General features: G+C 40.1%; 2 protein-coding genes across 9 annotated transcripts in view; one reads left to right on the top strand and one right to left on the bottom strand.

The window, feature by feature from the left end:
* lrba (LPS responsive beige-like anchor protein) overlaps positions 1-17223 on the bottom strand; it is a 188695-nt gene extending 171472 nt beyond the window's left edge. For 7 of the 8 annotated variants that reach the window (XM_034897460.1, XM_034897488.1, XM_034897509.1 and 4 more), the window contains exon 1: positions 16310-17223. In XM_034897460.1, coding sequence (XP_034753351.1) covers positions 16310-16495 — 186 coding nt within the window. In that variant the 5' untranslated portion in view covers positions 16496-17223. The remainder of the gene's footprint in view (positions 1-16309) is intronic. The other variant, XM_034897498.1, reaches the window with a different exon arrangement.
* A 3876-nt stretch (positions 17224-21099) lies between these two features.
* rps3a (ribosomal protein S3A) lies at positions 21100-25686 on the top strand. Its single transcript, XM_034897618.1, has 6 exons — positions 21100-21302; positions 21947-22050; positions 22256-22443; positions 24220-24428; positions 25235-25344; positions 25516-25686. Exons 1-6 carry the CDS (start codon positions 21241-21243, stop codon positions 25641-25643), a joined length of 801 nt encoding a protein of 266 aa, XP_034753509.1. The 5' UTR covers positions 21100-21240; the 3' UTR covers positions 25644-25686.
* Positions 25687-26245: the final 559 nt, after the last annotated feature.

Below are 26245 nucleotides of genomic sequence, written 5' to 3'. Positions count from 1 at the left end.
CAATTCTGGTTCTGTTCGTGTGAAAAACAAACACTGAATGACTGGATGAATTAAGAAAATATGAGAATGGTTTCTACTGACACTGGGCTACAACAAAACACACTTTCTTAAAGAGGCTTTCTAAACAGAGTCAAAGGGGCTGTTGGGATATCCTTCCACAGGCCAATTACGTGACAGCAGGAAACTGAAGTCCCCTGGCTTCCAGCGTAAACAAATACACACTCCAACGTAGAGGAAAAGACTGCAAAGTGTGGGATGAAAGCAAAAGCAAGTGACGATTCCAATTATTCAAGTTTATCGGTTAAGACCTGACAAGACCTGAGGATCCTTCTAACAAGTCTTCTACCAAGGACAACACAGTGTGCTATGAAATAGAGCTTGGACACCAAAATGTTTTGTAAAAATTCCGCATTTATTGTTTAGCACTGAAACTTTCTGCACTGAATTCTCAAACTACCCTAAGGTCATATTCATCCAACGAAAATACACTGGCACATATCGTGATAAAATGATATCACACAATAGGGAAATGATTATGATGATAACGTCTTTCTGCCATATTGACCAGCTCTCTGCACAAACTACAGCGGTCACAACACCCACAGACTCCCTCGATGCTACCTGAAATACACGATTATGGATTCCTACCCCTTCGACTGCCTTGTATGGCTCGTTACTCCAGCTTCTGTTGACGAAACTGTTCACACGACATCAAACCAACATCCTGCCTGTGCCTGCCACTCTACATCTGTAAGAGCATGAGTGGAAGTTATGAGTGGTGACAATTATGACTACTGTGACCATGGAATCCAACTGGTTCAATAATCGCAGCTCACCAGAGCCCTTTTTACCTGACTCAAACTCCCGTCAGATGGAACAAGTTGTTACTCCAAAAAGACTTCATGCATATTTTACAGTTGTGGCACCAAATACTATTCTTTTGCGTTGGACGCTAACATTTACATTAATGAATAAATGATTAGACAGCTCAAAATTCTAAAATTATTCTTGGTATTTGTACTCATCATGGTTAAATTAATTCATTTTAAATTAGAAGATTGATCATCTGACACTGTTGAGTACATTTTCTCTCAGCTGCCTTCCTTTACACTACGAGACAAATGGAGAGAAACAGAGGAAAGGTACAGTAGGTGGAAAGAGATATTTTAATAGCAGGGTTACTAAGAATATCTTCAGAGGGGCAACCTGCCAAGCTTCTGTTTTAAACAATGGCTGATAGTCATTTTTACACTACCTTAAACTCGATAATGCCCAGGCAGCAGTCTGATCAACACATCATTCCCTTTGTTGTTCCATTCGTTTGCCTGAGGACACAGCTTTGGTACAACATGCAGAAAACAGTAGTTCATAATACACATGGATACAATTGGCCTGCAGACGTCAATGCCGGTTTAGATTACATTAAATGTAATCAGTTTATGCAACCACACATCATTTATCCTGTGCTATCTGCACACAGTGTGATGGGAGATACAAAGACCCAAATAAAAAAAGTCCAATGCACTGCCCTAACCAGAGCAGGAATTACCCCAAGGGGTTGGAGAGGAATGTTATCCATTGCAACAGTTTGTCATTGGTTCAGCAAACACATGTACACAAACATTACCATTTTTAACATTAAGCAAATACAGTAATAGCGAAGCAAGGAAGTGTTGGACAGACCTCTTTAGCACCGTCTATCTGAAAATCTAGCTCAACTTGCAGGGTTGGCTGTTATTGTCAACATAAGGAAAAGGCTGGGCAGGAAATGATCCTCATTAGACATCTGAGTCCAGGCTTTAGGGCAATCTTAATTTTCCAGAACAACTTTGACCGACTAAAGTCGTCTGCTTCTGGAATGAGATTTTCAAAATAAAAATAAAACACTGAATAGGATCTATTGACCGAATTGCTTTCTACTTCAGAAAATCTCTGTGTGGTGTCTGTCTGGAATAAGATGTCCTGCATTAACTAAATTCATATATTCTCTATTAATGTCAGGCAACTGCCAGATAGAAGACATGGAAAGAAGTGACTCGGTCACGAGGCAAACACAGATTCCCATTCTTTGTCACAGCAACGGTTACGACTTTAGTTTGCATAGTGTAAATATGAAGGTTGGCTTTGATGCAACATGTTCAAAATAGCCGCTGGATCAGGAAGGTGAAGACGGAAAGAGATAAACATCCAGTCTACTTGGTTACGTGGATGAGTAAAATGATTATTTACACACAAAGGGCCCACCCTTGATTAGTACATGAAGGTAGCCTGTGAAGTTTGTAATGTAAGCAAAACAAACAGGTTTGTCCACATTTAACAATTTGTACCAAATCCATAAAGATTGCTTCTCTTTCAATCTACAGTCCTTTTCTAAAGCTAATATGGTGGTTTAGCAATGTTTTTAGTAGACGGTTCCCTCCTTGTTTCCCCAGACCGTGTTTCCCTGTTGAACTGCAGTGGAAGATTAGTAACAAAATGAGGGAGTTTATCCTAAAAAAAGACAGTAAACTGAGCCGATTGTAGCCATAAGCCTGAAAATAAAATGTTTCATAGCTGAGGTGAGCTTCCGCAACTGAAGCACCAACATCATGAAAAATGACACCATGTTTTTCTCGAGAGACTAGATTTGACCGGATCTGAGCCACTTAGCACGTCGACTAAACTGTTTCCTGTAGGAAACCTTGAATGGGGAACCAGGAAACTGTCTGCAACAGCATATCCTATCCCAGTTCCCTTCAAACCAGATTCCTGAGGTTTGTATGTAATTATGTCATGCAGCTTCCACAATTCCCTCCATAGAGTGTCAACCATGTTCTCAAAAGCTACTGCGTTGGTTGCAAATGCTGGTATAATACCTGCCAGGGAATCATTTTGAGCACTGTGTGTGATTAGGTACGTCCATCTTGATGTGGAGGAAATCACTTCCTTTTTCCTCACAAAAAATGTAAAACATTCCATGACTTTTCCAAAACTTTCTGGGGATTTTTATTCTTCCAAAACCTTTCCAGGCCTGGAAGTTGCATTTTTCAAATTCAATAACGTGTCCAGGTTTTTTCTAAACGTATGACCCTGTACATCGCAGAAAGAAACAGAGCCATGGTTTGGATGTTTCGGATAAGGAGACAGTTGCCTCTGGGATTCCAAACATACGGTTAAACCTTGATGACTTGGGCATAATTCAATGAAACACCCGTGATGTAAGCTGCCAAATTGATAACCCCGGTGAAGTTCCAGCACGAACAAACTCAACCTTCTAACATTTACAATGGAGGCTTGTGACCAGGTGCTGCCTAACTGATGGTCCTGTAGATGTATGATGGCATCCACATTCTGACTCTTTATGGGTTACTGCAATATTCTTTTGATGTCTCAAAAAGACCCCTGGGTGTATGTTTGATGTGGACTTTGGTAGGACAACATACCAATAGCAGGGTTTAAATCCCGTACATTTGCTGGTTCCACCATCTAAAATGATGTTCTGCTTGTCCGTTAAATATTGTAAGACTAAATATTTATCTTCTATTTCTCAAATATTGTCAGATCAAATAGGATGAAATGCTTTGCATTCTACCAACATGTTTCAGTGCAAAATAATCCACCAAGGCTAATTCCTGCAAGTGTTACTTACTTGACAATAAATCCTTTTCTGATTCTGAAGACAGTTAAATACAAATGTTCTTGAAAAATCTATGGTTTTAATCAGACAACTACTCCCTTTGCTACATATTATTAATAAATCACACAGTTAAGCTAAATGTATGGCCACTGCCTACATAAGAAGCTGTTATACAAAATTATTCAGCCAAATTGAAAAAAACTACATGTCACAATAGAAGTACACCTGCCACAAAGTTTGACAAAATCCTTTTACTTCTGGCCCAAAGTGCAACGTTTCCATTTAACGGTATGTATTCAATACATAAACTAATAAACATAGAACATTAGTTTTCCCAACACGGTGTAATCCTATCAAGAGCACAGGAAGACAGACACACACACGCACGCACGCACGCACGCACGCACGCACGCACGCACGCACGCACGCACGCACGCACACGCACGGTTCTGGCAGGTGATTAAACATCTCCGTGTGGCTTGCATTGCCCTCAACCTCCTCCACCTTCCACAACCTTTCCTCATCCTCCTACTTCTTCTTCTCCAGTCGCAGAGCCTGGTACTTCCAAGAAATGCAAACAAACCAAAAGATAATCTTTCAAAAAAGGAGCCTACTGCAGCTACACAAACTTAGTTGTATTTTAATGTAAAAAATTATGCTTAAAGAAGACGTTTAAATACTGTATTGGAGGTTGACATTAAATTCAATTGGAATAGTGTGAGCAAAGCTTTGAAATGTATACAGGGCAAGAAGAAGTAGTCAAGGATGCCACGGAGTTATTTCAAAAGTGATTACTGTTATAGTGGCTGACATTTCAACGATATCATAGCACTCAGGAAGTGAAGAGTTTCCTTTTGTGGTTGTGGGCCACTGAGACCTTGCAGTATAGCAGGTGGTAGTTCTGAGTGCATGCCACAGATTTATAAGAAATATTACTTTGTACTTGAAGACCTTTAAAGATAAATACTGTGTTACATGTTATGGTGCAGGGGTTTATTTATGGACTGCATCTCTTTATGTGTTGCCTGTGTTCCCTACAGGTTGCATGCCAGACCTTGGCAACAGAATAGTCGCTGATGAGGAGGGTGTTAAAGCAGGTCAAGGGTAGAGGAAATATCTAGTGGTACGCACAGTCTAGGGCCAGTTTTATTTATTTTTTCTGCACTGTCTCACTCAACAGCCAACACAGACTCAACCCTATTTTCCACCGGCACGTCTGAGTTGCGTTCCGGAGGCGCCACGGCCCCCCACGAGAAATCACGTCCATTTAAGTCAATGCTTAGTAGTCCACCACCAGCATCAAGGCACGTCCCAGAAGCGCGCGTGAAGTGGCTCTCCCCTCCTCTAAAGATAAAAGCCAGGTCTACTATGCCATTGAGAAGATCTTTAACATCAGCTTAATGAGATTGTTTTTTCAAGTACTTGTAGGGACAATAAAATCTGCGAGACGGGCAGGCAAGACGCTCCGCTTTCTGCTCCCGGTGTGGTATGGCGTGTGACAGAGGATGGAAAAAACCACGGCATCAGCTTTAAATACAGTCCTACTCTAGTCCTCACTAACGAGTTTCAAATAATTTCACTGGAGTTACCTTATTGTTTGCGTCATCAATACCGATTTCCATCTAATTGGATGGGACTATACACAGAATCACAACTCAGTCCGAATCTTATTTATCTGGGGTCCCAGTGTGTGTGTGTGTGTATATGTATATATATATATATATTTTAGCCTTTTTTCCATGTCCACTGAAGTTTCTTTAGTAACGTGTGTGGTCCAGATGGCTTTGCATAAATAACGGTTTTCATTCATTAGGCTACTTTTACCCCCGTGCACAAGCTGCAGATCGGTTCGTCGTTGCCCCCCCCCCAGTCTCCCAAACAACTCTTTCACTCTTTTTAAGAATTCTTTGTGTGGTGATATTGTTAGACCTCATTTCAGCACCGTGCACTGTCCATATTACACAGCAAGGCACAGTAATAATTTCCTCAGCTTTAGAGTTACATTGTTAGACATTACAGATCTAAAACATGCCTTAAAGTTTTGATGTAGCACGCTAAGAAAAAAAAACACTTTAACAGGCCCTGTTCTATGTGTCCCATTCAGACTCATACAAGCATACACATTAACACCCCCAAATTTCCAGTCAGGGCAGAAGTTTGGGTTGTTGTCATGACAACCTGGTCTTGGACATTGCAGGCGTGCACGTAAAGCCTGCATACTGTATGTGTACGTATAATCAAAGGGCGTAGTTTCTATGTCAATGTGAGTCTCACCTCAAAATAATCCAATTTCAACATCACACAAACATAGCAGTTATATGCATGGCTATAATTTGACAAACTAAACTACTAAACAACTAAGGGATAGGGTAAAGGAGACCTCTTTAAAAGAGAGAAATCATGCAGTCGAACCTGTGACTAATACAGAAGAATATACCAAAGACTGCAACAAGAACATTTGCTTACAAGCATGGAGGGGGGGAAACCTGATTGGTAACCGTTGTGTCAGTATTTAGGGACAGTCCTGTTAGGCAAAGGCTGATTTGTCTGCGGCAAATGTCATCACCACCATCACCCATGAAATCATAAAGCTAAGCTGTGACTAGAGCATAGAGGGCAATGACTCATGCTGCATTGTGCCTCCGTAAAACCTACTGCACAAAAAAACATTTGCCGCTTGTCGTCCCCTTTCTCCCTCATTTTCCACCTAAGAATCACCTAAAAACGTATCTTTGCCAAATATCCTTCCCAGGGCATAGGGAGTTGCTAATTTAGTGGCGAGTGCATGTGAGCCAGTCATATCTATTCAAAATGAGGGTTCACAGCTCTAAGAACTGTTAAGAGCTCCCTGGAAACACTGTATGCAAATACAGGGCCTGTACAGTAATTACTCAACATTTGCTCAAAACATAACTAAATTAAATTAAATTAATTTGAGTAAAGGGTACAGGGGTTAAGAATGGTCTGACATCAAGCCCTATACTAAAAGCATAGGACAAATATATTGTGACACTGACTCTATAATTCCAATGTGATGCAATGGGTGGCTCAGTCAGTAGGGAGTTGGGACGGGAACCGGAGGATCGTCGGTTCAAGTTCCCATACGGACCTAAGTACGGAGTGTGGTTCAGTAGCTGGAGAGATGCCACTTCACCTCCTCCTGAGCACTGCCTGGTGCCCCTCAGCAAGGCACTGAACCCCCCCCGCCGCCGCTTAGGGCACTGGTCCAGCTGGCAGCCCACTCACTCCGACATCTCTCCATTTGTGCATGATTAGGTCCTGAGCATGTGTGTGTTTTTCCAGGCCTGTGTGTAGTGATTACTAACAAACAGGGTGTAAATTGTAATTTCCTCACTGGGGATCAATACACAGTATAAATAAAATAAATGCAATGGAAATAAAAAGCACAACTTTTCAGACCATAGTGCATCATGCAAAGACATTTGCTTCATGCAGATTCCCAAATCTATCACAATGAGCCTAAAAAGACATTTCTCCTCATCACAAGAGACCTAACAATATACAATTTGGTGTAATATTTACAGGTGTAATCTGCCTAAAAACAAAAGGAAAAAGATAAACAGTGCTACAGAACATTAGGGATGAAAAAACTTGTGTTGGGATTAAGGCTCATAGCATTAAACCTGTTAAAAGAACCAATGATCTTGCTTAACAATTATATTGTGTTTTCCTTTGACAATTTTGTTTTTTAAATGACAGTGACCTTTGACCAACGTCAAACGTATATGCACAACCTGTATAGTACTGGCTTTAACGGAGACTATAATAAGATATTTTGAGTTTCATAGTATTCTGAAAGTATAGTAACCAGTGCCACCAAGCAACATAAGAGAAACATCTTTGGAGGTACAATGGAAAATGTAATCTTTGTTAAGAAGTGTTCAATGCAACTTGCAGGTCAGCACGTCCCAATGAAACAATATCTGGAGTTAACATCTTCGCACAGCAAGGACCCATATTTAATTACAGAGAATATTAAAAATACAATACAGATGAAGATTTAATTGTGAGAACTCTGAAGATTAGTGGATTAGAGCTAGCTTTTTAGAGCATATGCTGTTGGTGTTATTCAACCAAGGTCGGGTTTGTGTACGAAAAAACATGCCAGCTCATTGGTGTCAGCAGTGCTTGCATATCCATCACTGGAGCTAGGTAAAAACAGAATGTCACCCACACGCACACGCACGCACGCAACTGGTTGACCAAGTCAGGAAGAAATCTTCCGTTCCTCAGTTAGGGCAGTTGTAGCTGCAGGTAAGGATGCTCCCCGAGACATCTCCCTGTGGTGTTGGGCTAAGCCTTGGTTGGGACGAGACTCACTCGAAGGCATACACTGGAAGGCCTGAAGGAACAACAACAACTCTTTACAGGCCTGCTATAGATCATATAGACAGAAAATGGATGGAGGGATCATGCAGAAGCCCAGTGAGGTGTAGTTTGTGCATCGGTGCGTGCAACTACGTAACAATAAAGCTGCACTGGGCAAGATTATGTCAAATCAAAAAGTCAAAATGGAGCTGCAGCCCAGAAGGGCATTTGGTCCACACACCACAGGTCTGCTCTTCATGTAGGCCATACCGTTTCTAATCGTCCCAGTGGCTGATTCTGGTGCACAGTTTAATAAACGGTTTGGTCTTTGAGAGTCTCCTTAGCATTACCAGTAGCATTCTGTTAAAATGACTTTGTGAACACTCCCATCCCCAATCCCAGTGGGCTAGAGTGCTGTTACTGACAAATTTGATTTCCATTGGATCAGAGTACTGCCACTTAGCTGACTTTCCATTTGGTAAATGGATACATGCATTAAACAAACATTGTATGGCAACGGTGTACTTTCTTGAAATTTTGAGAGTAGTTCAGAAGTAGAAACATATTGAACTCACTGTAGAGCACTTGTTGCTGTAAGAAATAAATTGTGTAGTAAGACTGTGAGCTGGCGCTGTTTATATAAGAACCATTAAGAGGATAGATGTAGGCCAAGAAATAGATTCCACTCTGGCCCTGTTGTTTCCTAAAAACAGGCAGTGTCTCTGACAGCAACAACTGGAGATGTAGAGAAATGATTGGGACTGGTTAATCCTTCACTTAACAATCTGTAACGTTTGAAGGCAAAGTTGAATTTCAATGTCTTGAATAGAGAATGAGATCTGCGGTTGGTTGAGATACACTACTTGTGAGGGAAAGATGGCTTTGTGGATTTATTGAAAGCCAAGGATGAGGAATACCAAGGCACAGATAAAAAAAAAAAAAAAAGGAAGGAAAAAAAAAAGAAAAAAAATTCATTTCGAAAGGTTTGCAATAATTGGCATTTATTCGGACAGTTTTTAAAGCGAGTAAACAGATGAGATTTTTTTTTTTTTTTTTATTGTCTCTTCTCTCTAACACAAGACAAGACACAAGCGTCATGTCTTGTAGAAAATGTATTCCGTTTCCATGTTTACCAACTGTACACACACCAATTGGTCTACAAAAGAGGGCACCCAATAATTAGTCTGCAAATAAGTGCACCAAATCCAAGCAAATTATTACAATCAGGCTCCTTAGGCTGGAACGTGTTTAAACAATTAAACTATTCTAGTTGGTTGGTTATTCCGAGCCATGTCAAAATACTGTGACAGCCAGCACAAAATAACCCCAAACAACACATTTTTACCATATGTCTAATTGCAAGGAGCAGAAGACAACAATCCTTTGAGATAGATGAGGACCAAATATCCATGTGGAACAAGTTTTAATAAGCATTGTGTCCAAAGACAGTGAAAACCGATGGGCTTTCCACGACACTGCTAACAACCGTCAAATCAAATATCTGATGATTTTGAAAAAGACACCATTTCAGAGATATTTTACTGCTACATATACAGATGGTCCAGTACCACTGTTTGCTTCCCGATACCGATTCAGATACCTGAACTTGTCGATACAGAGTACTGATCTGGTCCGGCTCAGGTTAAGCTCTTTGTGAAACATGAACAAACACAAACAATGAATGCCACAGACCTTTCTTTTTTTACATCCAGTTTGACAGTCAATTATAACCGAAAAAGAACATAAATAAACTACTTTAACATAGATTTTCATTCTTTTTCTTTATTAGGTGATATCGGATCGGTGCATAAACTCCAGTGCTTCCCGATAGAGATACCAGCGTTTTAGGCCGTATCGGAGGAGACACCAACACTGGTATCGGTACATCTCTAGCTACCAAACCTTAAGCTTTCTTGAAGAGAAAAAATAAGACATGATCTCTTCGTTAACACATCTGTTGCAAACATCGTTGAATCCTGAGGCCATGTGCTTGTTTGTCAGCACACAGTAGGTGAGGAGGCATGGTGGGTGTATTATCTGATTCTGATCTGCTTGGGGGCTAAATAAGCACTATATAGGTAAGCAGAAAACTTCAGAAAATGTCAGTGGTGGCCATTTGGAACCCATTACAGCTAAATTGCATGCCGGCTAGTCAAACCTGTGTGCTCACCTTCAAGATGCTCCCTGTGTTGATTTTACTGCTGTAACTGACGAGACGTTACTGCAGCTTTTCTTGAAGGGACGAAAACTTACAGACACAACGAGCGTTGAATGCAATGTTAACCCAAAGAAATGACACACTTACGACCATAAACAGAGTCGAGTCATGCTTATTTAGACAACAGCCCTCAAGTGCTTCAAACTGGAGGGGAGGGGGGGGGGGGGGGGGGGGGGGGGGGGGGGGGGGGTGACCGTGAAATTGGGCTGATGCAACAGATAACAGAGAGCGGCAGATAGGGTTTCATTCATGTGTCAGATTAGAGGGCTCTTTGTTACTGCCAGAGAGGGCAGAGCATGCCTGGAGAGAGGACGAGCATCGCCCTCGCTGCCCTACCACTTGTGTTATTGTGTACAACTGAAGGGAGAGTTTGTGCGTTTATCGCATTCCTGTCTACATCAGATGCACATACTGGTTGGCAGGGGATTAAAAGACGTAAGTCATATTGATTCTCAGGATCATAACGTTATTGCAGTGATTATTTCTTTCTGAAAGGCCACATCATTAAACTTAGAAGGCCTTTGATCTCCTTCTTTTCGTTTTTTTGTCATGTGAGGAGTGCAGAGGAAAATATTAATTGTTAACCTTTTAACAGTTTACCTTGTATCACAAAGAAACCTTGGCAAATGCAGTACAACCAAACCATCTCCAGGGCTGGAAACCAATAGTATAAAGTGGTTATATTACTTAAATATTATAGAATTTTCTGATACCTTATCTCACTATCGAACTGCTGCCCTTTGTCGCTACTTAGGAAAGGAAAAAAATAGCCTGTGCCGATACCAAAATCAATTTCACAGTTCTAACTTACAGAGCAAAGCTACTTTGCATGGCTCTCCACTACAGTGCTGTGTAAGAAAAGCTACTACTATTTTAAGAAGCACAGGGGAGATGCAGTTTAGAACTATTAATTTTACTTCTGATGGCCCACATCTAAAAAAAAATGGGCTCTGTGTGTCAACATCAAGAGATAGATGAGTTGGGCAACAAAGCACCGCCAAACAGATGCTGTGCACGTTCAACCAAAGATCGACACCTTAAAATAATTCAGAACAAATACAATAAACCTGATTTTCTCGAGGTAAAGAAAGCCTAAAATTCAGAACAAAGCAAGGGGTCTACTTTTCCTAACTAAATACAGGCATTTAGCATGAAATATTAACAGACATGAAACATAAGGACCTTAAAACTATAGTAAAGATTTAATTAATTGTATTTAGACTGGCAGTACAATTTAAATATACACATTCGAAAATATGAAGTGTTTTATTAATGGCTGTTACGTTCTAATCAAGGTTATTTTTTTTCCCAAAAACTGTTGTAATGGAACAGACTCCCTTTGGTTTAGAGGCCCTTGGACATGGGTAAATTAAATTTTAGACCCCGAAATTGACATAATATGAAACAAATCATTTTTTGCATTAAAAAAAGAAAATAAAAAAATCCTTCATGTAAGGCTTCAAATTCATATGGGAAAGAAACAATCAGAATCAGCTCTATTTGCCAGGTATGAAGACACATACGAGGAATTTTGCTTTGGATCATCATCAAACAAGGACATGAACACAACCATGTGCACAGATAGCTGGGGTTTCCACTGCTGTCCACAGAGCCAGCCTCCAACCCTATATCCTTAACTTCAGGCAAAGCCTAGGTTACATTCCACACAACAAGGTCACCCATCTCCTGTGTCACGTCACCTAAAAAAGGAGCTATGAGCCACAGAGCTCTAGAATTCGTCAATAGTTTACAGAGTCCTGGAAGTTTCTATACTCTACTCAGTGGACGGAAGCATTGTAATGTTAATAGGCTCGTTCGAGATGAACTGCGCCTCGCCTGTAAAGTGGTCGAGACCAGGCGGCAGCGGCCGGGGGTGGTGACAAAAATCCGCTCTCAAGTTGGACAGTTTCCAGCCAGCCGAAGGCTGCTGCAAACGGCACAGTGGCCAACACTGTAGTCCGATTCAGATTTTATAAAATTTTATAAGTAGCTCTCAAGATGCTCTACATGCAACCTGTTGCTGATTTAAAACACACATGAACCGTGATCTGAACTAATTCAGTGTCTCTGACTTCTAAACGACACTATCAGCCACACAACATGTGTTCTGAACAGAATAAGCCGTTAAAAGCAGACAAATAGCAGTTAAAATCCCTCCAATTCCAAAATCCATAAAAAAAGGTTCATTTAAAACATCATGTTGAGTTGATTCTAAACCAATCACCTGTGGAATCAGCTGAGGCCGGCGTTTCCCAGCATGCTCTGGGTCAGCCTGGGTCTAAATGACAAGCAACTGGGGCCGCCTCGTTCTCGTGAGGTTGTCGTTGCCTACGCGTGCACGACGTCAGAGCAAGTCGGGATTAAGTTGAACACAAATCTAAACAGCATGCATTGGGCGGCGATCGCCGGTGATCGATCCTCAAACGAGCCTATTGCAATACTGGAGCAGGCGATGCATCTGTATTCCTTTTGTTGCTGACGTACAGTATATGTTTTATATGTTGTATGTTATATGTTGTGATGTATATGTTTTTTAAAACCATCACTATCAGCATAAACTGTATACACTGGCCCCAATGCCGTACTCTATGCATTTCATTTGGTTTCTGTGGCAAATGTTTTAACATTGATATTGCCATTTAATACAGGGAGACTGTGAACCTAGGTGCTGGGAACAGTCGTTTTGCTTCGTGTAGATCTTCATCTCAGTCTCATCTATTATTATCCTAAATCAGGATATGCCATTACGTCTTATCAATAAGAAAACCATCTTTGAATAAACAAGTCGTACCTCCTAGAGTAACTGCTCGCCACCTTTAGCTAAAAGCAACATGCACTTGACGCCTTAATGTCAACAAGAAGTGACAGAGTAGACAGATCCATCAGTCAGGAGTAGTGTCTGTTGCAGAGACGACCTGGAAACCGCACGTTGCAGCTCCTTGCAGCTTTGAGCAAGTTGTTTTGGAATGCCAAAATCAAAACCAAATCAATGATGCTTCCTGTTAAACTTTAGGGTCGTAATTACAGCACAGGAGCTTACATAAGGTGACTACTTGCTACCTGCCTTAAAAGATGAAGTAAACGAGTGACTAGAAAAGAAAGTCAAACATTTACCAAATGCAAGAGACGCAGATATTTCTCTCAGGAGTTAGCGGGCTGAAACAGCAGTGACCATTGGACCATTTGGAATTTGAAAGGTAGCCAGAAATTGGTCTCCAATGGTCTCCAGTAGGCTGCTGGCTTGCAAAATGGTCAACTTTGTTCATCAACAGTACAGTTGTGCAGTGTAAGAAGCATTATCAGTGTGTGTGATCTTGTGGGCTTGTGTGGGGCTAGCGGTTTTTCTGAACCAGTTTGGTTTTTAGATTTTTTTTGTGCCACATATCACTAACATCAGAATATCAGATTTTTAAATAACCAAATATTTGTATTGTTATCTGGCTTAAAAATCCTTTTTCCAGCTCTAGCGGATGGTGAGTAGGCCTTTCATATTATTATTAGTCCTTTGATAAAGTGTAAAATATTGCTCATTGCTGCTGTAAAGCAACATTGCGTAACCGTTTTCACCTTAAAATAACACACTAAGATGCAACACTGACTTGCAATAGAGACAATGGTTCCTCTGTCATTAAAAAAAATATTTAAAAAACAGAAATCATGCTATATCTTTGAGTGGGATAATACTGTCCTTATGCTTGGTTTCTGGACATGAAAAAATAAATGAATTGGGGCAAACAATGTTGTGAAGTTTACTGCCTCCAGCAAAGTTGCTCTGCTTCAAATAAAGAGAGGTACGATCCAACGAGTCAGGACAGCCAACATTTCTCAGCAGCAGAATATAAGAGATTACAGTTACACTGAGAGCCTACAGTTAATGTGTGGCTGGGAAGTTTAGGATAATCCACCCGGATATATTACCTTTTTTTTAAAACATTATGGATACCAGTTTAAATATTAACAGTTAAGCACTACAAAGAGGAGGCTTAAAAGAGGTCTCAACGTTACTTTCACTTTTAACTGAAACAGAGATACTGCAGTACCCTACAATCCACAGTGTAGTGTGAGATAGCCTACAGTTCTTTTGACTAAATAAGGAAGAAAAAAACAAAGCCAGCATAATGAGCTGCTTTTAAAAAAAATAAAAAATAAAACCCTGTTGTGTATAGCCCTAGCCTATGTGTCACCAGTCATCACAACTACTGTTTTAGCTCACACTAGAATACTTTAATGTACCATTCCTGAGGAAACTATGTTGCATTCAACCAAACACAAATGGAAGACTCGTGCATTGAGAAGGCTGCGAAAGCTTTCTAAAGAGAAGACTGGCCTCTTTGGTAAATCAGATCATAACCCAATTGAAAGAGCACAGTGCCACAGAGGATGTGGCGGGTATGAGAGAAAGAGCGTGAAGGGTAGTGAGCATAATGAAATGCATGGTGCTCCAAACCCTTACATGACACTGACCATGCTAAACATGGACTCCCAGGGGCACAGGCTGAGCTGCACACTGACAATTATGTCAAAAGGTTTGCCTGGCTGTCTCTCCTGCTCAAGAAATTGCACACAAAATAATAGGCCTATGGTGATCACCTATCTCTCTTTGGACTGTGCAACTGAAAAAAAATACCTAAGTGGGATAGCCATTTTTTTCTGACTCACAAATCTAAAGTGACTACAGGATTGTCAGGTGTTTTTCTGATTCATTAAAATATAGAGCGATTGGCATCCAACTATTCCATTCAATATTTAGCTCTTATTAAAATACAAATTCTACGTTTTGTTTTGAAAGATAACACACTGGACCCACTAAAAGCTGACGTTCTTAAATTCAAATAAACATCCTTTTGAACAATGAAAAAAAAAAACATTTTTGCAGTGATACGGCTCTGTGGATTGTAAAATAGCTCACTGCTAAAGCTGAAATGCCATAGTATGTTGATAATTCAATATACTGGTTCGAGCTTCTCAGATGTGAGGATTTACTGCCGTTTTCGGGAACGTGTGAGGGACATTTTGCAACATTTTCTTTAAAGACCAAAAGATTATTTGGTTAATATTGAAAGTGGTTATAATCAAAAACAATATTTCAGTTTACACCTTACGCTTAACATGAAAAAGATATGTACTAGCTGTAGGCCTAGTTCAAATCTACAAGGAACTTTTGGTCTGTATTTTTGTTTATTTGTTCTACCCATTTAGATGGAGTATTTACTAGCTGGTTGGATGATAGAAATGCTTTGTGTTAAGTAGTAATGCAACTTCATGATATGAGGAAAAGTATCCTTACTACATTTCACTGTGGGGGTTGGTGCTGGAGTAAACTTTGGGACCACAGACATGGAGGATGAGCCTCCCTTTCCTGAAAAGACTCCATTGTGTTGCCACAGTGACAAGGCAGTTTTACTGGTTCCACCTTCACCTTTCTTGTCCTCCCACCTGAGCAGCCAAACTCCATTTGAGCATGCTCTCACCTTCACGCTAAACTTCCTTGTTACCGGTAGTTTCATTCATTCTAGCGCAGGGTTTGCAAAGGGCATTTCAGAACCTCAGGCACAGCCAAATGGCCATCCGTGTTGCAGACAGACAAAGCTGGATAAGGACTTTAGGGCGGCCAACAGGTAGTAGCCAGATAAAGCGCGCGCGCGCACACACACACACACACACACACACACACACACACACACACACACTGACCTGGATATGTCACAAAAGGCAGCAGCTGATTTGCTTCCACTAGCTTTTCTGCCAGGATCATTCTCCTGACATAGCATCAACAGTCTCATTTAATGTCTTGATCAAACAGAATAATTACATGTTGTATGAAACTGTAATAGGCAAATGAAATTAGACAATAAGAAATATGCCAAATGAGAACTGTAACACATAAGCCTCGTTTTTGCACAGAACTCTTTATATAAATAAAGAATATACTAACATAAGGGCAACGCAAATATAAGTAATGTATGCCATAGGTGCTTAAGAAGGCCTATTCCACTTCATTTTGTGCTGCGAGCCCATCAACGCCTATTTAATGCAGATGAGGATGATGTCAGGCTTTTTTAAACGGTTAGATGCCACCATAGTAGTCCACTACAGCGTTAACAGGGTTATCTAAGGCCTATCCTGAGCTCTCATAATCAGCTTACCAGGTTGAACACCGTCTCCACAATGTCTCGGTTGGAAACTTCCCCAACTTCCACCAGGCCAGCCAGCACGGCGAATTTCATCTTTATCCCCCTGATAGGCACTCCGGGGTTGAGCGCCATGGCGCCTGAACTCCCGTCCTTTCCATCACCTGGCTGCACAGATCCCGCTGTCTCCTCGCTAGCCATTGCTAAGGAAGGACGGGACAGGTGCTGTTCACAGGTAAGGCACCTGTTCACCTCCAATGGTGGTGACACCGACCGATGTCGGAGGTAAAGGGCTCTATATCCCCTTCAGCTGAGTTGTTGACAGTCTACAGGCACACAAACCAAACGTTTTCCTCCCCATCCAAAACTGTTGAACAGCGAAAGTGGTGGTGGTGGTGGGGTTGAAGGCGCAAAGATAATTTGTTAGTCGTTGACACTGCGGGACTAGATCATGTCACCGCTTCACTCCCCAGTGAACTAACGTTTTTACTTCTCTCCCGTGGTCCGTAACTGGAGCCCAGGCGGATGGATAAATGCCGTTAAAAGCCACAAGGAAGCCTGCTGCAGGCGAGGTGAGGCAAAGCTCACCCTTAACCTGTTTTCCCGTCTGCTTGGTCAAATGGCAAACCGAGGATACGGTGACTTGAATGTCTCCGTACAGTGGTGGAAGTTGCTATTGTCACTGAGTCCAGACACTTGACAGGCAGCGCGCTCGAAGAAGCAAAAACTCACAACTGGAAAGGAGGTAAGTTCGTCAGCATCTCCGGCCAAAGTCGACAAAAGGACAGAAGTGTGCTCGGTCCTCCCCGGCAAACTCCACAGACTCGCTCAAATGTCAACGTTGACCCAGCTGCGCTGCATTCTCTTCCTGATTTACCCCGGTAGCTTCAGTTCGTCACCGCCATGACAGTAGCCTTGAGTTAGTGGCGCATGCGCAGTGTTGAGCTGAGTGCATTCAGCCCACTGGCAGGTGTGCCGCTCAGGTGGCTTTCTAGCATGATACGCTGAGATTCGGTTGAAATCAACAGCTTCCACATTTATTCAACCACAACAACCTGGCCAACATAATGACCGGGATATAAAGGCAGCGGTGGAAAATAACTCTGTGCATATACTAACTTTACTCTAATGTACTTTTGACACACTTGTACTTTACCAGTATTTCCATGTTCTACCTTTTACTTCTACTTCCCTACATTTCACATGGAAATATTTTATTACCCCACAACAGTTTTTACATGTACATACAAAACACATGATATACTTGTATAGTATTATGCAGTGTAACCAACTAGTGTACAAAGAATCTAAAATTGGCTCCACGTTGGTAAACTAATATACTATAACACTTCAATAAGGGCCATTCTGCATAATGAGTACTTTTGATACTTTAAAGACATTTTGTTGTTAACTACTTTTACCTAAGTAACATTTTTAATGCATGCCTTTGACTTATAAGGTATTATTACATGACTATTTTTAGACCATGGTATACATAAAGGATCTGTGCATGTCTTACAGACTCAGATTTTACATTAAAAAAATAGCATGGGTTATTATAATCTTATGCATTGAAATACATTGCATAAGATCAGGCCAGAAAAAGGGTGTCAAGGCAGCTGAAACAGGAACAGATGCATAGTAGACAATAGGCTACATTATATTTTTAGAATACTATATTATATTGCACCGTTCTGCACTATGAGGACAAGTACACATACATTTAGCTGATAACATGTTGCTCTTTTCATTTGGGTATAGTTTTAATTGTAGGATTTGAACTTTTATTGTTGCATTGTATTATTACTTAAAGGACCTAAGTAATTATTTCACCAAAGTTTAGTGTCCTCTTTTTTAGGCTGATGCACATTTAAATGAACAGTCAAACAAGTTAACCTTACTGCTTTCTGCCACTAATCTAAACTCAATGCAGATTGAATATTTAAGCTATAATGTCACTGAATAGCTTTTTATAGTGACTTCATAGTATTTCATTTACTTAATCTCCTTTTGTACCACTGCAATAAGTGAATAAGAACATAACTGTACCAATTAAGAACTGGTAGTTTTATTTATTACTTCATTACAAAACCCGGAGGCATGTGAAGAATTTCCACAGGGCTACACACTGCATGGCAGTACAATTAACCCTTAAACCAAGTATTAACCTATACTGTAATTTTGTTGTGCTCAAAGGTTTGTATTTTCTTAAAGAGAGCGAGAAAATTGCATCCAGTACACAGACAGTGCATGGGTTATAGTATTTTTAAATACAATTTTCCAAGAATACAAACTGCATGTCATTCAGAAGCTGTGGATACAAATCACAGAAAATAATCCCAGAATATTACATATGAAAAAATAACGAGCAACCAAATAAAAAACTGCAAAAAACAACAAGCAGAAAGTGTGGTTGAAATTAAGAACTTTGCTTTTGTGTAGCACTACAGCACATAGACAGATCTCTGCGTCCCAAGGCATCGGGAACCAGACATTAAAGCAAAGTGACAGCTCTGCTTTACTTAGAAATCCCAGTTGTTTTCATTTATATTAATGCATGAAGGAATATTCAACTACATCTGTAAATGTATAATCTGTACGTGTATTTAATAAACAGTGTCCATACGTGTTTTCTCCTTTCTCTGCTCACACTGGATACAGAGCACGGTACTACATATTTGCTCTGCAGGATGGTAGAGCGACTGTGAGTGTTGTTGCTGCCGTCACTGTTACTACTGACCTCCCATTAGAGTGTAGCTAAGCCGTCAGGGACCCTGGGAGTCATTGTCGCCAACAGCACCACCCATGAGAAGCAAGCCTAGTCTCTGATGTAATGACCTGAAATCAGCAGACTTGTTCACTGCAGCCCAAAGGTAGATCGCCATAACTAAGGACTTCTGGTGACCTTTGAATTGATTAAATGGACACTTCCTCATTCAGTGGCATATTGAAGTTTTATTGAAATCATCTGTTACACACTTCCTGCCACCCTGTTGGAAAGTCTCACCCTTTGAGCAGAAGATTATCATTTGTGCAAATGATGTTGTGTAGTCCATAATGAGACTGAACTTGCCAAGACTTTTACTTTCCGATTGTGTCATGCCAGCTTGCAAGATTCACATTGAACACATTAATAATGACAAAATCAAATTCCAAGCCATCAATTGAATGATGATGCTTGTTCAACCAATACAACAGACATTTTAAATAAAATAAAAACAAAAACAGCTAATAGTAAATGGGCATAACAATTAGAGGATATTGAAGGAAACAGTTGCAATGCTGAATGTAGCCCTATATGTAAGGTGTTAAAACATTTCAAGGTGAAACATTGGGAAATTTTACTAGTGGCAAGCTAGAGTGAAGAATAAGAATAATCTTTATGGATATGTTATGAGTGTCTCTGCTGCAGTGTCTTCATCTCTGTATAATAGCTACACAGTTTAACTTCTCAAATTTACATTTCCTAAGTATTCTTGCATCAACTGAGGCACTGCATTTACCAGAATTGTGTTACTAGTTTGGAGATGTGAATGTGTTTACTTCACTAATGATCTGATCAACAGTCATTTATTAGTCTTGAGTGTTATACTCACACTATGACTACTATAAGTGTGCACTTTGTATTACATTTTTTAATTAATGATATATTATTACTATTATTCTCCTGTCCCTCCTTTGAATTGTCTTTACTGCATGGACTGCTTTAATGCCTTTTCGTCATCTGTGCTTGCTTGTTTGTGTGCCACTTGTTTCTCTGTCTTCATCCTTTTTAAACTTAGAATTGACTTCTCTTTATTGATCCTTTTGGGATGGCTCCCGCAAGGAAATTAAATTTCCAACAACTTACAAGACATTTGAATAGAGAAGAAGGAGAATGCTTAGGCCTGCTGTCATTATAGATGTAATGTAATTCATTTTAATTTATTAACCATTGTATTTTACGATTGCCTAGGGGACGGGGGACTACATTTGGAAATTAGCCATAGAATCTAAAGCTGCTCGTTTTACTGTACAGTGAATTAAGGGGGACTGTCCATATTATTATAAACTAATAAAGTAAACCAAACCATACATTTTACCAACAGATTAAATTCTTCCCTTTGTTACAGTTACAGTGTGGGTGAATAACAAGCTACACACCCACAGGACGTTTTTCCAGACAGGTTCTGCCTGTTCAAAGATCAGGGTGGTGGCTTTTTTCTGATATACCAAGCAAACTGCTACTGGTAACTTCATTTTTAAAATAAAAATTAAACACAATAGGCTATATGTGACACTGGTGCGCATGATAGTTGCCTACTGAAGTTAGGTTTAATTGGGAATTTTCTAAACCTACTATATTTAGGCCAATTGAAAAAAAATATAGGCCGTTATCTACAGTAATTGTGAAACTGAAATTGAATCCACTGAATAATGTTGAACTTATACATTGAAAATGTTTTACTAATTCTTATTTTTGGGTCTATGTAGTTAAATTTCAGTTTTTAAACTGTCTTTAGAGAAAATTAAAACCTGGAGACAAAATAATTTTTTTCTCTTTTATCTGTATTAATTGATTTCCTAACTCAGTGCAGTGTCTTATGGTGAGTAGGCTGGTTGTCCAATATTAGGGGTCTTTTTTCTTCTTTTTTCAATAAAAAATATGACTTACTGTACGGAATGCGGGTTCATCTGTGTAAATGGATAAAATTTCAGAATCAGGTATTTCTTACAAAATAAAAATGATAACTGCCATTAATTTGCGTCCACAAACACAACAAAGAAAGTTATATACTGGTTAAACAGTTATAGAAACCATTTTACGAATATTACCCTTTTACCAGCAGAGCACGCCAAAGAAGCTACAAGCGCTCGCGAGAAAACACAAATCTCACCACCTTGGTCGTTCTCTTTAATTCTCGCGGTATTTCTTCCTTCCTCCTCTTTCACTCCCTGTAGCCAACATGGCAGTCGGCAAGAATAAGAGGCTGACCAAAGGCGGCAAAAAAGGTGCCAAAAAGAAGATGTAAGTAGCAAATGCTCACTCTGTTACACAAAATAGGCTTTGCCCTTTACACTGGTGTCACTTTGGTGTAAGAAATGTGGAGGATGAAGCCGATTATAAGTGGATGCCACAGGGCCAGTACTAGTCTCGTCACCGGCCTCTTGTAGCGCTGAATGGAGTTGTAACATGCTTGTACCTTTTACTTTGTGCTTTAGCATTGTTTGGTTTGTGTGCGTTTCCTCAAGGGACTTTGTTTAAAAATTCACTCATGAGTTTGTCTGCAGAGTTATCGCCACTGACATTATTCATTAAAGGCGTTAAGTTACTAATGTTACTTGTTAGCATGGATTTAGCCAAGCTTAACGTTAGCTATTAGCTACCTATCAACATGGCAGCCTAACGCTACAATTAGATTCCTTATCAGAATAATACTACTGTATATGTAAGTGTTAAAATCGTATGGCTAAGTTGTTTAGGGAATTGCAGACCCCGTTGACTTGATTAAATGGATGTAAACCCTCAATTGTGCCTGCTAACCCGAGCGGTGTCTTTTACATTGCGTGCTTAGCCGCGTTGCTAACCGTGAGTCTGCTCTCAAGCTCACTGTAACGTTACTAGTCTTATTTCTGTTCGTCAAGTAAACTCTAAATGCCTTTTTCTCGCAGTGTGGACCCTTTTTCCAAGAAGGACTGGTATGATGTCAAGGCACCAGCCATGTTCAACATCCGCAATCTTGGCAAGACCTTGGTCACCAGGACTCAGGGAACCAGTAAGACTTTATAGTGTGTCTGTGCAATAGTTCCACCGTGTTCCATACATTAGACTGTCACTGATGCAAGCACCATGCTTAAATCGTGTTAGTGACAGAATTAAACTTAACCGTAAAAAAAAGAATACTTGAAAATATGCTGTAAATGTCCAGTTATTCCAGAAATTTTACTTACAAGTACTTGTTTTTATTCACAACCACTTAGGAATTGCCTCTGATGGTCTTAAGGGACGTGTGTTCGAGGTGAGCCTTGCTGACCTTCAGAATGACGAGGTGGCCTTCCGCAAGTTCAAACTCATCACTGAGGATGTTCAGGGCAAGAACTGCCTCACCAACTTCCACGGCATGGATCTGACCCGGGACAAGATGTGCTCCATGGTCAAGAAATGGCAGGTAATGGATCATGTTGATTGCTACTGTGTGTACTTCTAAGAAATGGAACTGTAGCCATTGATGAATAAAAGTGTCTGACTAGACCTACAACAAGCTAATCCTAGAAGCAGTGGTAATGTTTAGGTTGTAAGTGGCTTTAGTTGTCTAAATCTTTGGACTGTTTGGACAAGTTTTGCAGGAAATGCTTAAAGTGTCTGCTTCAGGTTCTTGATCAACTACTCAACTGTTAATGGTAGAAAACTGGTACTGAGAAGCTTCTCAACGCAACTAGAGAAGTATATCTAGAGAAGGACCAGATCGTTGATTAAAGGTTGCCTAGAGAAAAGCACCTTTGCTCTGCATTATCCTGCCTATTAAACGGCTACTCACTAAAGAAATCAATATTGTGACACTTTCTGTTTAAAATAATTGAAGAAAAAAAAAAGATGGATCAGGGACGAGTTCACAGTCTGTTTATTGTTTTTCGCTGTTTTTAATTTTATACCTATCTATATCTATTACAAAAACTATACTGGTCTATAAAACTATACGAGTTCATAGCAAGAATGTCGTAATAACAATCAGAATCTATTTATCAAAGCTGTGCAATATGCTGATATTTTCAACTGATTTTTATCTCAAACCCCTGGGGGTAATTGGCCAAGCCACATGTTCATGCATTATTCATTCTGTAGTACCATCACATTGTGTTTTTTAAAACTCCTTTTGATTTACAAGGCGTTAAATAGTAATTGTGTATACTATATAGCTTTTGGTAGCTGAAGTTTTAAACCTAGCCAATATTTAAGGCAACTACTTATGTAACTATACAACACACTTTGATAGTTGAACAATGAGATAATTGCTTGCAATATAATTTCCCTTTTAAAACTTAGTTCAGTGACCAATTGGATCAATGTTTGGATCAGCCCAAAGAGTGGGCAATTTGAAGGATTATTAAAAATGCAATTACAATCACTGAACAATTACTTCTTCCACCAGTAAATTGCAGTTAAAGAAAAAACGAGACGAGAAGTTTTTTTTTTTTTTTTAATAACTTTGATTGCACCATGAGGTGTACCAGTTTTAGGTAAACGCAACCTTTAGTCCGGTCTGTTCCTCTAACAGCGGCGGTGACCACTGACCAGTGCTAGTTTGTATTTTAGGTCTTAGCTTTAGCAGCAGGCGGTTGTACGTCCCTCTGTTGGAATCCTCTGCAGTGAAATGCAGTCGAACCTTTAGCATTTTAATCGTGTTTAATCCAGTTACTACTGTAGCTAAGGGTAGGCTAACGTTACCTGCTAAGTGTAACATTATTAGTGTTTACTAGCGGGACGTTTGTTTTGGCGCATCAAAAAGCAGCGCTGACATTTAGTGGCATTGAAATCTGTGTTGCTACTCGTCCCATAGGTACCGGGCATCGGTCATGTGCATGTGCCAATAATGTGAACAGAAAATGTGTCTCAGCTGAAAGGTTGTGTTGCAGTGTTTAAACTTTACAGAGACAACAATTAAATATTGACTTTTGAAATATTTTCCAGTTTTAAGTTTCGGTTTTAAAAATATATATGAAAAAATAAGCAGGTGGTTGCCAAAGGGGAAACCATAAAGCTGAGAAATAGTTGCCAATTCACTCAGTCTGGTTTCTGAGGGCAACCGTTGCTGTCGAGTCCTGCCAAGTGAACGAAACTGCAGGTAGCTAAAGTGGTTGGTGAATATCCCAAGTTGAAAGGTGACTAGTGGGTTGGAGTCTCCCCTATGAAGTCTAACAAGGATTGATTTGTTCTTTCCACTCAGACCATGATTGAAGCCCATGTTGATGTGAAGACCACTGATGGCTACCTTCTGCGTCTGTTCTGCGTGGGTTTCACAAAGAAGCGCACCAACCAGATCAGAAAGACCTCCTATGCCCAGCACCAGCAGGTCCGTCAGATCCGCAAGAAGATGATGGAAATCATGACCCGTGAGGTTCAGACCAACGACCTGAAGGAAGTTGTCAACAAGCTGTAAGTCATCACTGTTTCTCTTTCATTCTGCAATGTATATTTTTCCTTAAAAAAAATCTTGGCACACCATATTGGTGGCACATTCTCTAAAATATAAATTGTTGCAGTGGTGGCTTAAAAATAAAATTACATTTTGCGTTGTATATACAGTACTCTGCAAAAGTCTTAGGCAGGGGATGGAAAAAGCTATACAGTACTGTATATCTTCATGGCAATTGCTCAACGCACTAATTTATTTCTTTATAAAAAATAAACTTAAACACTGAAAATAATCTGTCCTGGTTAATTTAATTTTCAAACTTGACTACTGGTAGAATAAGCTGCGTAGTCTGACACTTTAAAAGCGGGTTTACCAGAATGTAAAAACACTACAAAACTTGCCTGTAGAGGAGCACTCAGGACTCAAATTGTTGAGACAGAGAGAGATTCTTTTACTTAAGGTTGGACATGTGTAACTTGGATAGATATAGGTGGACCAGTCATATGTTGTGTAGTTGGCAGGGGTGGGTGTAGCCCTCACATGTAAAGAACCTCAGACACTTCATTATGAACCCTGCATTAAAAAATGGGTTAAACCTAAATGTGTCAATACTAGGCCTTCCGGTTAAATGTTTTTGAGCTAGAGCATGTCAACCTCCTGGAGGAAAAAAAATCTTAGTGGGAACCCTGTTCTCATGTCAGAAAATACTTTTTTCTGTTTCAATTAATGTAACCGCAGGCATGTAGTTTTAGTTTCCTGTATCCAGTTTATTATGGTTTATAGAAAATGGTTTGTGAATACTCTTGGCATGGATGTGTTGTTTCAGGATCCCTGACAGTGTTGGTAAGGACATTGAGAAGGCCTGCCAGTCCATCTACCCTCTACACGACGTCTACGTTCGCAAAGTCAAGATGCTGAAGAAGCCCAAGTTTGAGTGTAAGTGATACACGGATATAATCCCGGCTGTGCATTTTTATATTCCACTACCTGTGAGAACACTAGATGATTGCCTGATTACTACCCATTGAGATCACCTGGTGTTCCATACAGGAAACGCATACGGTTTTTGTCATTGTGCTTTTAGTTAAACTATTTGTTCTGTTGCAGTGGGCAAACTGATGGAGCTCCACGGTGAGGGCGGTGCTAGCAGTACTGCAAAGGCAACCGGCGATGACACTGGAGCTAAGGTGGAGAGGGCTGATGGATATGAGCCCCCCATTCAGGAGACCGTCTAAACCACCCTGACAGATTTAATAAAAAATGTAAATGACCAACATACACTCCTGTTTTCTTTCTTGTTGTTGGGCATATAAAGTCTAGAACTAGTACAAGCACTGAAATCAAATCCAATATCCTGCAAAAAACTAAAGCTTGAGTGATTTTAGACTGGTCTCCCAAATTGTATTTGCAGTGTATACTGCACGCATGTCAGACTGTCATGTACAATCTATGCCAACTATTCTGTTTTAGTGATTATTTAGATATACATAGGTCAGTTTTTTAGATTCTTTTTTGGGGGCTTTTTATCTTTAATTTGAAAGGAGTTAGATGAGAAAGGGGAAGAAAAATGTGTCACTGCTGTATTGGCACTAATCAACATGCCATTAACTCATGTAAACACGAAGGATTGCATGATATCAGGTCTCATGATGTAACGGATTGCTTCACAGCACTGCACACCCCCATTCAGAAACCGGCTGGGTAGGGATGGAGTTTTTCTCCCTCGTCATGGCTGAGCCGGCAAAAAAGGAAGCAGAAAGCATTGTCTAAGGAACTGAAAGAGGCAGAAGACAAACCGAATGAGGAGGCAGACACTAGTAAACATCAAGCTACCAAA

The sequence above is a fragment of the Etheostoma cragini genome, chromosome 2 (genome assembly GCF_013103735.1).
Source record: "Etheostoma cragini isolate CJK2018 chromosome 2, CSU_Ecrag_1.0, whole genome shotgun sequence".
Lineage (NCBI taxonomy): Eukaryota > Metazoa > Chordata > Actinopteri > Perciformes > Percidae > Etheostoma > Etheostoma cragini.
The sequence above is the reverse complement of the archived record's forward strand: the minus strand, read 5'-3'. Positions and strand labels throughout refer to the sequence as shown.